The 15,666-nt window shown below is 42.9% G+C and overlaps 1 protein-coding gene across 12 annotated transcripts in view; it reads right to left on the bottom strand.

Moving 5' to 3' along the window:
- Positions 1–15,666, bottom strand: part of TACC2 (transforming acidic coiled-coil containing protein 2) — a 207,854-nt gene that overhangs the window by 146,756 nt on the left and 45,432 nt on the right. For 10 of the 12 annotated variants that reach the window (XM_075935333.2, XM_075935331.2, XM_075935334.2 and 7 more), the window contains 3 exons: positions 14,556–14,693; positions 7,597–13,476; positions 6,513–6,623 (listed from right to left, as the gene is read on the bottom strand). In XM_075935333.2, the coding sequence (XP_075791448.2) occupies positions 6,513–6,623; positions 7,597–13,476; positions 14,556–14,693 (6,129 nt within the window). The remainder of the gene's footprint in view (positions 1–6,512; positions 6,624–7,596; positions 13,477–14,555; positions 14,694–15,666) is intronic. The other 2 variants (XM_089780192.1, XM_006111412.5) reach the window with 1 other exon arrangement.

A 15,666-nucleotide genomic window follows, 5' to 3' on the forward strand; every position in this document is an offset into this window, starting at 1 on the left:
TACAAATACCATTGCATAATGCCTTCCAGAACTCCCAAGGTACTCAAAGGCCACAATCCTGTTGCTAATACCAATTAAAGAAATGCAACACATTCTATCACTCACCACGTCAGCTGGGCTGCCTGATTCAGAGGGGGGACCACACATTCACCTTTGGGGTAACTGGACTCAGAAGTGATTGTGCAATCATAGCTGCAGTTCTAGCCAGCTTTGTGTCTCTCTAAACAGCAGTGGGCAAAAGAGCTTCCAAGGGCTGGATCTAACCCGCCGAGGGGGCTGATGCGGCCTGTGGAGGCCTGCTGCTCCCCCGCCCGCAGGCCCTGATTAGCCACGGGTGGGGGAGCATGCGAAGCTTCCTCCCGCCCTGCCAAGAGCGTGCAGCAATTCTAAGCGCCACGCGTGCTTTGCAGGCCGGGGGTAGGGTAGAGGAAACTTCACACACTCCTCCCACCCCCAAGCCAGTTAAGGCCTGGGAGTGGAGGAAGTGCACTAAGTGTCCTCCTCCGCCCTGCCAGCAGCACACAGTGCTCAAAGCGCCATGCACTCGTGCCGGGCAGGAGGAGGCTTCGCTTGCTCCCCCATCCCCAGGCTCTGATTGGCTTGGGGGTGGGGGAGCATGGGAAGTCTCCATCCACCGCCAGGGGCATGGGTGCTTAGAGGGAAGGAGAGCAAAGGGGCTGCCCCACTCCCAAACCAAACATGGTCTGTGGGTGGGGAAGCCAGGAAGCATTTTGGCCCCGCCCCTTCCAGTGCAGCCCAGGGCCACTTCAAAAAATTATTGCCCAGCCCTGCTCTAAATCCTTCCCCCCCTTGCATACCTACACAATCTAACCCTAGTTTACTAAACTGAACATCTCCAAACCTCTGAGTTGACTGAAAGTCCACTAATAGATTGGATATTTGCCAAATCAACTAATCTATTCCTAGCACCTAAACGTGGAACATCTGGGAATGACATCACCACATTTAATCATCCAAGCTCCAGGGTACTTTTCCAAGATTAGATATTTGTTCTGGTGTTCCAGCCAAATTTTAAGCATAGTTACAGAAATGTACATTAAAAAGTCCCCATGCCACTTTTGGGTGGATACAGAATTCTTCTTTACATCTTGTTCTAAATGGTTGTGGGACACTGCTCAATAACCGCCATACTATTCTGCAGAGGTGAAGGTACTTCAGCGGTGGGTGCAATGATTCCTAACTATGTATATAGGACCTGTGTGAGTTAGTTGTCCTTCTGCAGTAAGTTCCTCAGTTTAAGGAACTTCTTCCCTCAGCATATCTATGCAGCAACAAGAGCTCAGGCTGTCATTCTGATACTCTCTTGAGCAAAAAGAGCCCCATTTAATGAAAGTGCCATCTCTGCACAGCTCTGAGTATTTGTTGGGGCACATTCAGGCCTATTCTACACATACCTCCTTTTCTCTCCCTAATATTAAACACATGGGCTGTGTCTACACTGGGCCACTTATTTCGGAAAAGCAGCCGCTTTTCCAGAATAACTTGCCAGCTGTCTACACTGGCCGCTTGCTTTTCTGGAAAAGCAATGACAATCTATTGTAAAATTGTCAGTGTTTTTCCGGAAAAACTATGCTGCTCCCGTTCAGGCAAAAGTCCTTTTCCGGAAAAACTGTTCCAGAAAGGGCCAGTGTAGACAGCACAGTAGTCTTTTCCGCAAAAAAGCCCCAATCGTGAAAATGATGATTGGGGCTTTTTTTCCGGAAAAGCGCGTCTACATTGGCCACAGACGCTTTTCCGGAAAAAGTGCTTTTCCAGAAAAGCATCCTGCCAATGTAGACGCACTTTTTCCGGAAATACTGATAACGGAAAACTGTTCCGTTTTAAGCATTTCCGGAAAAGGGTGCCAATGTGTACACGTAGCCCTGCAGGATGAAAGGAGTAGGTAATGGAGTAGCTAGCTGCAAAGTACCACATGACTTGCACAGTACTATCAAGCCCATGCTTTCCAGACTCAGGATCCAGACCCTTCAAAATCATGGTATTAGCTTGGGATTTTGAAAATAATAAAATTTGGGTTATTTTTGTTTGGCTCCCGGTTTTGGTAGCCTTTGGAGACATACTAATGACCTCTGCAGCTATATGGGCAGGAATTTTGTCCCATTTAATCATAATGAGACTCCAGGAGTTGGGGTTTTAAAATTGCTCCCTTAGTCACCAACAGTTTGGCCTGCACCAGAGAACTGCCATCACAACCTTCCTGTTTCTACTAGTAACACTTTGCTTCAATTTCCCCCAGATGCACAAGAATTTCTGGCAGAACTCACTCTCCCCAAAATAATCCCCACCCTATGCAGGACATTAGAGAGGAAGGCACTGGTGCTGGAAAATCCCCTTTACTGAAGTCTTCCTGGTTGTTGAAAAGGCACTGTTTGGCTCTCTTGCCCACTGTTTGGATGTGTTTGTCCACCACAGAAACACCTTTCTAGCCCCTATGCCAACCGGAAAGTAAAGAAAAGGCCTGGAAAGTAAGAGATCCATTTTCTAAGAAGGTAAGCCAGGGATCAGCAACCTTTTCGAACCAAAGAGCCAAACTACGTCAAAATTCAGAACAAGTGGTCAACAAAGAGCTGTATAAAAATGCCCATGTGCATGACTGAAAATATACAACTTAATATTATTGATAACTGACATGATTAATAAAAGCATAAATGAAATAGTGTACTCACAGACTTTATTTAACGGAACTTCTGCTGCTGCATCTTTTCACACATTTCTTTAAAGTTTACATCATAACTGAGCAAATCCAGCTTCATGCACGCATTCAGGATATCTTCTGTCAATCTTATAGTGGGGCTGGGGATGTGGAGGTGCAGGAGTTTGGGTTGGGGTGTGTCAGGGGCTTTGGGCAGGGGAGTTGGATGTACGACAGACTCAGGACACAAGGCTGGGTGTGTGGTATAGGAATGTTATGGCAGGGGACTAGAGATGTGGGGGTACAGTAGCTTGGGGATGTGGAGATGTTCAGGGCAGGGGGTTCAGGTGTATGATGGGCTGAGGGTGGGGTGGGAGGAGAATGCAGGTTTCCACATTGCCTTTATTTATGGCAGGGGTGAGGAACCTTTTTTGGGACAGGGGCCACTGACCTACAGAAAAATCAGTTGGAGGCCACACAGGCGAGAAGCAAAAAAAAACACAATTCCCCCCCCCAAAAAAACCCTCCAACCCTCACTGATGTTCCCCCAACTGAGACACCTCACTCCCCTGGCACTCCAGCCCCAAGGGGCAGGGAGGGTAGGTAGGACTGAACTTCAAGGCCTCAGGCCAGATTAACTCTTTTGGGGTTCCAGGGTTAGTGGATTTTTGCCCCCCCCCCCCCCAGGCTCTGGGGTGAGGCTAAAAATGAGGGGTCCAGTGGGCAGTGAGTGGATTAGGGATGGGGGGTTCAGAATCTGAGTGGGAGGTAGGGTGCAGTAGCAAGCTGGGGGTAGGTGTCTGGCCAGGAGACAGAAGAAGGATGCTGGTGGATATTGGGGCAGGAACAGGGTGCTGGTGGGTCTTGGGACAGGAGCAGCTTGGCCAGAATGTGTTGTTCCTTTAGAAAATCCAGCCACTCTTCATCCCCAAAGTCTGGTTCCTCTGCCACCATTTTAGCTGCCTCCCACATCACCAGCACATCTGGCACAGCTGCATGAGCTCTCTTTGGTGACCACCAAGCAGGCGGAGGCCATGCAGCCCCCGCTTCCTTCCTCCCCGGAGCACGGGGGAAAGCAGGGTGAATAAAGGAAGCATGCACATCGCTGTGGGGAGGAAAGAAATAGTGCACTTGCGCTTCCCCTCAAGCCAGATCCTGCGCAGAGCCTCGGGGCTTCCCTGCACCTCATGGGAAGACAGTGCTGGCTCCAATAAGGGATGCAAGACTAGATTGCCAGCATGGGCTCCCCGTTGCGGAGGGGAGGGACAGTGAGGTGAGACTGAGCTCGAGCTGCAAGCCACATTTGGCTCCTAAGTGAGCCAAATATTGCTCGTGAGGCATGGATTGCCAACCCCTGATTTAGGCTGTGGGTGGTTTGTGACCTTTTGGCTCAAGGAGGCTAGCCTCCCTTCCATGGCTTTTCTGCCTGAGGCCCTGCCCCTTCCAAGCACTAGGAACCCAGAGCTCCCCCACCTCAGCTGCCAGTGTAATGCCAACAGATGAAACCAAACTTCGGACGTCTGGGGCTTCATGCATGAGCGTGTACCACTGTAGAGGAAACTCAATCTTTCTCTCTGTAAGGGTGCATCTACACTGCACCCGTAGCTTGAAATAAGCTACGTAATTTGAGCTACGCAAATTGCATAACTTAATTTGAGTGCATTTTGAAATTTGAAATTTGGCGCTGTCTACACAGTGCCAAATTTCGAAATAGAGCGCTATTCCAAAACGTCCCTTAATACTCATGGAACAAGGTTTACAGGGATATCGGAATAGCGAGCCCATTATATTTCGAAATGACGCACTTGTTCAAAAGATGCGGCATAACTATTCTGGGATACCGGAAGTATCCTGAAAATGCGCTGCAGTGTAGATGTACCCCAAGTGGTCTAAGGTGCCGCTACACGGGACAGTGACATACCCAGCAGGTATATGGGTTACACAATTCCCCTACCTGAGGAAGGGTGTCCAAGCTTCAGGGACCCAGCTGAAAACCCTGATAAGCCTCCACTTATAATGCCATCAGATTGAAATGAACCTGGGACCTCTGGAGCTTCATGCAGGAGTCTCTACTGCTTGAGCTAGCCACCCAGCTGGCACTCAGCTAAGGCTGTAGACAAAACTCATTCTCTCTCTGTAAGTGGTCTCAGTGCCACTACATGGGGCAGTATACCGCACCCAGTAACTATGTGGATTACACCAGTCCCCACCCCAGACTGGCTAATGCCTGCAGCCAGCTTCCAGCTCCAGAGTGCCAGGAGGGAGAGCACACAGCAGTGCAACTGTAGCCCCCAGACTCAGGAAGGCGGGAAGTGTCGTCCCAGCCTCAAAAACCCAGCAGTGCTGCTGAAGCAGAGCCCTGGGGGCAGAATATGGGCGAGGCCAAGCCTGACTGGGGGGGCTCAGCCTCTCCCTGTCTCCCCCATCCACGATTTAGGCCCCATCTACCTGACACAAGTGGAGTTACACTATAAGTTATCTTGCTATGTCTGGAACAAATGGGGATTGAAACTACCCCTTATGTAATACAAGCCTCACCAATTTCCATTTCCTAATAAAACACCTATTTGCACTCAAATACTCTGGCTTATGATTTCCTCTGACCCTACTGCAGATAAACATTCATATGCCTTTTTCTCATGTCTGAAAATTTTATCCCTGGACATTTACTGTTGCAAAGGGACACATGGATACCATTTTTTAAGACACAAGATCCTGGGACCAGTTTGTGTAGGACAGAACAAAAACACTTTAGGCTGCATATCAGGAAATATTTGGTAATAATGAAACCCACTGCCAAGAAATGTGGAGGAATCCCATTCCTGAGTTATGTAAAAATGGATGGGTCAACAGACTGAAACAATAGGGAATAAACTAGCTGGCTCAATAGATGTGTTCTAGCTCTTATATATATATATATATATATATATATATATATATATATATATATATATATATATATATACACACACACATTTATATTTTTACAAGAAACAAGACTAAACAAAGGCATAGTCTCCTCTCTTTACCTTTGGAAGTCCTTGTTGCCTGAAATCTACACACAGAGAATTCAAATTGCTCTGTACACAGCATAGCATATGCACACTTACAGATATAAAAGTTACAGTTGAGCGTATAGAAGAAGTAGCAGCTGCTTGTTGGTACAAAATGCTCAGACTGGAAAAACAGGTGACAATGAATTCAAGCATATGCAAGTATTAAGCAAATAACTTATGAATTGCCAACAGCTGTTCCAAAGACCTCACCCTGTTTGCCACAGGTATTAATTTAAAGAATGATACCCACCCTAATTTAAACATGTACACACACTCACTCTAGGCTCTCAGTTATTTTAAATCAGGCAGACAATTGGTATGGTAAATCTGAAAACAATTACACCATAAATCCTCCATCCTTTTCAAAAACAGACATGCATATAAAGGAAAACAAGCTCAAGAGACAGGTTGTGAAACTTGGGATCAAATTTCATCCTATACCTTTATAAAAGGAGTTCTAATGAGACATGAAAAAATAGAAAGTTTGTCATTAACCTTTATCACAGTTTGATGGCTTTTTAATGTATATTTTGTTCAGAAAACTATGCTGTACTGAGCCTTTATCTCAGAATTACATAGAAAGGAAGTAAAACTCTTATTGTTTCCCATAGTGGGTAATATTAAAGGGTAGAGGACAGAGATCTTAATTTTCCCCTCATATCACTGTTTTATCATCCCAACTTTAGAGAAGGTGGCATTGAAAAACATTATTTTTCCTTTCTTTTTCATATCTATAATACCAAGAAAGAATGCATCTAAATAGAACATTATTGTCTCTGAAATATTTAAGCTTTTCACGGTACCTTTCTACTCTGATGTCATCTCTTGCCTCATCTGATGTGGCCTTAGTTGTTACAGTTATAGCATCCTTTTCAGGTACAGGAAGGACAGAATGACAGGGTTCAGGGAAGTTGCTGAGGTTATGGGAAAAACAGTGATATGATTAGTTAGTGGTAAAGTGGTTCTTGGTTTTGATAGTCTTTTGAAATATCATATATGCTCATACTAGAAATTATAAATAGTGATGCAAAAATGCACAGAAAAGAACAATTTCACTTACTGTTTTTAAAATAAAAACTATGTTTGAGACAGTCTTGAGCTCCTAACAAAATGTATTGAACATACACAAACCCTGATTAAGAAAGCTACACATATGAACTCCTAGCTTAGTACACATGTAGTATACAAATGCAACTTTAGTCAACTGAATATTTTTGGGAACACTGAATATTATCAAACAATCAAGGGCATTATTAACATAATTAGCATGTGCATGTCCTCTCTCTCTGTATTCATCTTTTGTATGTCTTATAATTAGATTATAAACTCTTTGGGGGCAGGAACCATCTTTTTGTCCTGGATTTGTACAGTGCCTTACATACAGAGGCACTGTCCCATGATGAAATATATCAGCTGATGGGACTGTTTTGAATATCAGTGGATCTTGGCTAACTGAAGTTAAGAGTTTACAAGGTTGTAAGGGAGCTGAGTTTTTTATTTAACTTTCAGTTTACAGTCTACAATGAAAACACCGTAGGCCCAATTTTTCAACTAAAAATAAATACCAACACACCTATTTAAGGCTTCTAAGTGTAATTTACTCCCCTAACTTTAGGCAATGCATTGTGAAAATTGGGGTCATCACAGAATCACTGCAGAGGAGCTTAAGAACTAGAAAGGTCTATGGAGCTGTTGAAGGTCAAGCTTTCTACAAGCCCCAAAATGTCTTCCATTTAGACTAAATTTTGGTTAAAAGGCAATAGGAACTATGCCCAACTCAAAACAACAAATTATTCTGTGTAAAATGTAAACCTCTGCAACCCTAGTACAATGACAGCTCCATCTAAACAAATTAATTAGTAAGTTAGTAAAGTAAAAAGTAAGTACCTTTCTGTAGGAAATCCTTCAGTAGGCATGTCCAGAAATTCATTCCTGTGATGTTTCTTAGACTCAGCGAATGAAGAGATTGGTGCCTTTCCTTCCGAATCCAGCGGTGAGCTGTCATGTTCTGAATGCATCTTGCTCCATTGATTTGCAGAAGCAACATTAAAATCTGTACTTATAAAAACCTCTTCTGGTTCCAGCCTGGTAATAGTTTCTGAGTAATGCTTTTTTTTATTTGTCCCTTGATCTTGAATGCTTGCTTGCAAAGCTGTGTCACCTTCACCAATTAACACTGTCTTTGTAATACCTGTTTTAGGGGTGTCGCCAAGTTGTTCATTGCCACATACAGATGCCTCTGCTTCTGCTGTGCGGAACATGGTGTCACTTTCTTTCTTTACCTCTCCCTTAGTGACACAGCTGACTTTAAACATGAAGTCAGCTTGGGAATGATCATCATGGCTTAGGTCATTTTTTAAGGGAACTAATAACCCACATATTGTTGCTTCTTTCCCCTGCTGTGTGTCTTGAACGTTTCCTAATATTTCCACATTTTTTCTGCTTCCCAAAGCATCCAGCATCATACACGTGTCATCCCGAGACTTAATTTCATGCACCAGATTATTGAGAGAGGATTTCTCTTGGTTTTCAACAGGCAACATATGAAGATCATCTCTTTTTACTTCAGCTTTGAAGTTATCTCCTTGGACAATTGCTGATGCTGACATGTTGCAGGTGCTATTGACAGGGCTTGGGTTACAGTCTTTGCTTTTCTTCTGCTCATTTGGCATAATGTCCTGGCATTGCTTTCCATAAGATATTAGATCTTCTGATTCTGCATGACATTGTAACATTACATTACATTCTTCTGCCTCTGGGATGGCGGCACTTTGTAAATCACCCTTCAGAACAATGCCTGTATTTTCTAAAGTGGGTTGGTCCTCCTTATCATAAGATGCAGTTAAGTTCACAGTTTCAACCCCATCGGATGAAGCAGATTCCAGCTTTCCTATCTCTTGGTCAACAGGAGCTTTAGCATTCACCCTGCTAGTATGTGTATCTGCCTCTCCTTCCAGCTGACTGCTTTTTGGGCTCTCAGTTTTGCTGTCCTGCTTTCTTAAATTCACAAGAGACGGTTCAACAGATTTAGAACCATCCAATAAGGACACTTTCTCTTCTGAAAAGGTACCTGGCTGTTTATGTTCCGCATTTTCTGGAAGCTTTAGTTCTCTGATCATGTCTTCTAGCTGAGCTGTCTTCTCTTTGAGCACTTCACTAAAAATCTCAGAATCCAAAGGCAGCTCTTGTCTCTCTATTTTCGAGTCACTTTCTTCTCCTACATTACTCATGCTTGCATCAATTCCTTCAGCTACTGTGTTAGGCTCTGAAAAGTTCTTAGAGCTTTGCAGAAATGGTGTACTTTTATCTACTAGACTCTGCCCCCTTCCAGCATGTATTTCAGATGAAAGTTGGGGTAATTCAGCATTTAAAGTATTGCGCACAGTTTTCTCAAATATTTTGCTTATATGGTCCCTGAAATCAGGAAAACTGGAACCAGTACCAAAGGTCCTGGAAATTGAAATATCATTTGCCCTTTCACTGTTTTCTGCAGACTGTTTGGAAATATTTATTTTTGTCTTGGTTATGATAGTATCCTCTTTCAAAACATTTTCACTTCCAGAGTTTTCTGAGATCTTCCTGAACTTGTCATCTTTGCAGATATTTGTTGCAATTTCCTCGTTACCTCTTTCTTGTTTACCAGCAGATGAAAGAACCAGCAGTCTCTCTTCTAGGCTAGGAAGACTGAACAGAGGCTCAGTTGAACTGTCACTTTTCTGTGCTTTGAAGTTTAGATCACTTTTTGTTCCTTTAGTTTTAATTGTAGAAATCTCCTTCAGCTTCTCAAAATTAAATTGTGATAAATTTCCTGCAAATTGCCCTGCATCAGCATGATTCGATATGGATGAAATTCTCTCTCCTTCACACAGGAAAGTCTGGCCAGGAATACTCGTTTCTTTCACTGAAGTATTTTCCAAATTTTCCACTTCCGTGATGTTTTCATCAGCTGTGTTTATTATCCCAGGTGAAATGTCTTTTAAATGCACAGGTACAGTAGCATCAGCTGTACTCTGCAATTCAGAAGTAGCTTCTAAGACATTTAGGCATGTTTTAACTACCAGCTTATTATTTAGTAACTCATCCACAATGCTGTCATTTTTACAGGTTTCAGGTTGCTGGCTAGCTTCACTATGATAATCCAATGCAAAGGTCGACGTCAAAAGATTTGGGAGTTCTTCTGTTGCAGACCTAGCAGGCAGATACTCATTCTTGGCTTTTTTAATGCAGTTTAATGTATATGAAGCATTGCTGGGAGCCACTTCCCTGTGTTCCTGTAATGCAGAAGGATATTCCTTTGCATCAGCATTCTGATTGCTCGTCTCTGTGACAGATGAGTCCCTTTCAAAATTTATTTTTATATTTTCAATTTCTGGGATGATTTCGCTGTCTGAAGGCAGATCCTTTTTTGTCTCTAGAACTGAGCCTTCTGCCAACGATTGTGTTTTTTCCTGGTTTTCTGAACTAGGTATTTGAGTAGCGTTCTTGTTTTTTTCATATATATTTTCCTCGAAGTCATCATTAGAACATGTTATTTCAATATCAGTTAGTGAAGTCTGTGGTGCATCAGTGACATTTATTGAATTCTGTGCCCCTGGAATACAGTCAATAGCACCAGCACTGCTTACATTAATATTGTCTACTGCCTTACATATGCTGTTTGGCTGTTCATTTATGTCAGATTCTTTTGAAAGTGCATCATCTTGACATGCTTCTTCACGATTACTGACTGAGATCAAAGAATAGCTCTCCTGCTTGGGCTTGCTAGAGATCTGCCTACTGAAGCTATTTTCTTCTGCCTCAAGGTCGGTTTTATTTTGCTGAGTGCAGTCTTGCAAAGTAGGTACCTGGAGATCAGAACTATTCTGCAGATGCTCAGTGTCACACATATTCCCTTCCATAGAAGCAATACTTTTATCTGAGTCCTCCTCTGGTACTGCATCAGGATTATATTTGAATGTTTCTGGCTCTAACAAAGGAGGTGATGTTTGAGGGCTGCTTGTAATGTCTAGAGACAAATCTGATTTACTTCCGCATATATCCTGACAGTCACTGTGATAACTTAACTCCAATAAATCCTTATTTTTTGGAGCCATGTCTTTATGTTCCTTTTCATCGGTGCTGGTGACTGTTTTCAGATTGCTTGAGTCTCTGTGTTTTTCAGATCCTACATTTGAAACATGCTGTTGACTACTTTTGGCAGCAGTGTGTGGAAGGATTATTGAAACATCTTCCATTTCTTGCTTTTCTATAATATAGCTTTTTAGGTTCTCTGGAGAGCCATCTTTGTCACTCTCAGATAGCTCTTTATTTTCAGCTATGCTGCTATCATGTGATTCTTCTAAATTTCCCTGCTTTTGCTGGGGGCCTAACTCCAGAGTATTTGCTGATGCTTGAGAGATTGCAGAATGAGCCACTTGCATTCTTTTGTCACTTTTCGCTGCCATTTGTTCCTGCTGAATTTGCTTCGGTATGTCAGATGTGCATTCCGTTTTCAGTGCCAAATCTTTATCGTTGACATAGCTTTTCACTTCAGCTCTGCATGCCTCCTGCTTAATTCCATTATTTTCTGTAACGTCTACCGCACTGTTTTGTTCAACAACCACAGTTACAGGTACACACTCTGGATTGCTATTAGGCACTTCCATGATTTCTCTGTTCTGTTCTTTGCTTTCACAAATATGTGAGGCCTCCTGAATGTTTGCTCTATGTAGTACACCACAGTCAGTAGTTCCTACCCATTCACTTAAGCCCTGATCTTCACGTTCTGATTTGAGAGTTTGTATATTTTCTTCAGACCCTTCATTTCTCTGAAACAATTCTTGATGCTTAGTTTTGCACTCTGACTCCAATGTAGCTTTTCTAGCAAAAGAGTGTACCCAGGATTCATCTTGCTTAGTCTGCATAATATCACTGTTTGGAGACTGCAGAAGTGGTGAACCATGTGCATTAACTGAAGAAACCTTTTCAGTCACTTTATAGCCTAGCATGGCTAAAGTTTTGTCTTCACTGTCAGTATTAAAATGATCAAAACTCAAAGGGCCTTCTTCCCTGGCTAACTGTGGAATTTCTACAAGAGGAAAGCTGCACTCTGGGGACAAGTCCTGAGCGGCAATTGTTTTCCCTTTGCTCACTTGTTGTTCAGATTCACACTGGAAATAGAGTGAATTAACTTCCGCTGGTTTCAAATTATGTTCTGAATTCAAATGCTCTTCCACAGATTTTTCACTTGTATCACTTTTTAAAGTCTTGTCTGAAAAACTAATTTCTCTGAAACCATCCCCCCAGTGGGCATCCTTCCTGTCGTGCTTGTTGCTATGATCCAAGTTAAATAGCATCCCTTCCGCCTCATTTAACCCTTCAGGTGATGCACTGGTTGCTATATCTTGTGCTTTCTCTTTTCTGTCCTTTCCCGGAGAGTCTTCAGGTTTTTCTGCAGGCACTTTGCTGTCATTTTCTTTTATATTCAGCTCTGTGGGTTTACTCCCACAAGTTAAATCTAACACACATTTTTCCAATGCCAATCTTTCATGTACGATGGAATCTTCCTTGGTGGAATTCATAGCATTTTGTACATCAGAAAGAAGGGTGTTTTCTACAGACACTATATGAGACACTATTATTGATTCATTAATGCTGTCTTGATCTTTTGTGTTTTCGGTTGTGAGATCTGTTTTCTGCTTTCCCTCAAGCCACAGAGGTACACTGAAAGGTCCAGTGCTAGCAAACAAATTCACCATCTGAGGCTCTCTTTCAAAACCAGGATCTGATGCTTCAGAAGTTGGAGTTTGTGCTTTACGTCTAACTGAATCATGATGTTCATTTGCAGACTCAGATTCCCCTGAAGGCTCATCGGCCTTTGGTACCAAGAACAGATCAGAAGGGTTAAAAGCCAAACTTGGTTTTAAAGTGCAAGCTGCTGATTGCTTTCCATTATTTTCAGAGAGATCCAGGCTTGGATTGTTCACTTTAGTTGCGGGCACATCTCTTCTGCATAAACTGGTGTCATCACTGAACACAAGGTTATCCACCAAACACTGACTATTCACAACTGCTCCATGTTTTTCACTGTCTGAGCCTCCTGTTGTGGGATAATTTAGGATTAAAGTTTCCTTTTTCATTAACAGACACTCTGTGCCATCTGTTTTCTGTCCACCTCGCTGTACAACAGTCTGCTCCTTATGATCCACTTCCAAAAATCCTGGCCCCTGCGTGGCCTCTAGAGGGGTAAAATAATCTCCTGCTTCTTTACCCTGGGGCAATGAGGCAACATGCGAGTCCCCCTTGCCATCCAGCTGTTCACTTTGCCATAATGGTTCTAAGTCACATGAATCTGTTTGTGTAACGCCTCGTGTCAGAGTAGCTTCTGCAGAAGGGTTGGCTTCTAAGCTTGTATTTTCTGGATCATTCTCACTCCTTTTGATAGAAAAGGCAGTAATACTGTCTCTTTCTGGGCCAGCATCCACAGATATAGCATCTGCTGTTCCTATTTCTTTGTCAGTCACGGTGCGAGGGTTTGGGGTTGGTAAATCATCCCTGCTGTCCGTGAGACTGGCTGTGACATATTCTTTGGCACATTCTGCTAAAGGCATTGAGATAGGTAGGCTTCTCTCCTTTGCTTCTGCAGCCTGTATTAATAAGTCAGACCCAGTTTGTCTTCCATGTTCTTGCCGAGTATTATGTGGTGCTGTCACGTCTGCAGACACTGCACATGAATTTGGATCAGATAAACCTTCAGCAGTGTGGCTATCGATGCCTTCATTACTGATGCTGCCAACAATTGAAATGTTTATTCATTTTGTATCAGCAAAGAAAGTGGAGCAAAACATACAACAGTTCATGCTACTGAGGTTTCAAAGGCATGCAGTACATGCATTGAAAAGTTACTTTCCAGAGGCAAGAGATCAGAGGCACACTTTATAGTGATTCAAACTCCCTGTTACACTGAAATAGTCTTCCTTAGCCTTGTCTACTATCCATCACATTTGTTTTATGCATTTTTTTTCACTTCTCCACAGATTTGGTATTAATTATTTAATTTCCATACTAGCATGTTTTCCCTACAAAATGCTGACAGAAAACCATGAAAAAGAAATTATAAAATAGATAACTGGACAAAAACAAAACAAAAAACCTTAGTTCCTTCTAGCATAGGCCTACCAGCAGAGCTAAAAATGTTTGTTTGGAGTTCAAGAGCCTGATGTTCCTGCTCATCATCATTATTTTGCTGAGCTTTTCTTGATCTTATTGAATTAAGCAATAAGGGCCCCATCTGTTAAATGCTTACTTCTGCTGAGTGTGGTACTTACTTATGTGAGTACAACAGTCCCATTAATTTAACTGAGATTAGTGCTAGTAATAAGCGCTTGCATCTGGTAAGAAGGTTTTGTAAAATCTGGCCCCAAGACATCACTGTATTACTGCATGCAACTACATTTAAGTACAGTTCAGGCTAGTCATAAGGCCAAAAGTTTCCACACACAAAGCTGTACAATAATACACCCTTTCTCTGGCCTTTTTGATATATTGCTTGTTTTAAATACATTTAAGAGATAACTGCTTGCACTAGCTATTTCCCCACTCAGAGAAAGCTTGAGAAAGAAGAAATGAAGAGAAAGATTGACAGTGTATGAATAGGGAGAACAGGATATTTTCTATGATTCATCTCCATATTCATTACACTTTTAAAACACTAGCAATGTGTTTGTAATCCTTAGCTTCTTCAATGAACTTAATGTTTGAAAGCCCACACACAAGAACAGCTGATATTAATGTAAGGTATCTCACACATGCACAGACACACGTCAGCTAGCAAAGTTCTGTTAATTTTACACAAAGCATTTCTATACCTGCTTATATCTGGGATCTGAGAACTTGCATCTTCACTAATATCCAGACCAGCAAAAAGAAGATTACTGGGCCCAACTCCTTGCTGGGGTTCCCCTTCCTTGAAATCAGACACTAATGACCAGCTCTCTCTGCCAGAACTGGAGCAGGAAAAAAGAGAAACACTCACTACATGGGTTTTAAGAAATATATTTCCTGTTATTTATCTCAAGATAACAAGAGTCTACCAACTTTTTAAAGAAGATTTTCAAAATGTGATCACATTCCTTCTGATAATTTTTAAAATGTAGCACAAATTCAGGTTGTACCTCCTGCTCCCTGAACCAGCACCCTCAGGACCTGAATCAGGGAATCTGCCGGACCAGGAGAGATCAGTGCTGGCCCCTCTGCTGCTGCCGGTTGTGGGCCTCCGCTCTGGTAGCAGCAGAGGGGCCAGTATTGACCAAGGAAGGACTGGGAGGCAGGGAAGAGGCAAGGGGACTGTGGAGTCCTGTGGAAGTGCACCAAGCCCTGCAGACGCAGGGCTCCACAGCCATCCTGCCTCTTCCCCCGAAACATTCTCCCAGCCCCACTTCTCTCTCTCCCTCCCTCCCTCCCTGAGTTTGAGCACCACAAATGAGCTATTTGAGGGGCTCCAAAAACTCTGGGAGGGCAAGGAAGGAGCTGTTAAGCATGGGACCTGGCTTCTCCTGTGAGTGCTCCAGTCTGGGAGCACCCATGGGGATGCTCAGTCACAGATGTTGCCGGACTATAGAAGTCCGGACTATAGAAGACCTGTACATCGACAGGGTCAAATTCTTTTCTCGTTATCAGCCAAGCAACTCCTTCTAAAATCAATGCAATAAACCAAGACAGCATTTGACTCATATACTTTATACCAAGTGAATGGGATTTCTGGATATTCATGAGAAACCTCACCAAAATGATGGTAGGCAAGACCATTTGCTAACCCATAAAAAGCCACAGGAAGGTCACAGTCAAGCAAAAAATGTCATAGCCTTGTTTCCTACATATTGTCTCCTCCTGTGAATAGGGTCTGGCCAGCAACAAAAGGACAAAACGCCACCCCTAAGATGTCCTGAGATCTGGGAGTCTCTAAAAAACCCCATAAGG

This window comes from Pelodiscus sinensis, chromosome 8, assembly GCF_052426305.1.
Source record: "Pelodiscus sinensis isolate ZL-2025 chromosome 8, ASM5242630v1, whole genome shotgun sequence".
In the NCBI taxonomy this organism is placed as follows: Eukaryota; Metazoa; Chordata; order Testudines; family Trionychidae; genus Pelodiscus; species Pelodiscus sinensis.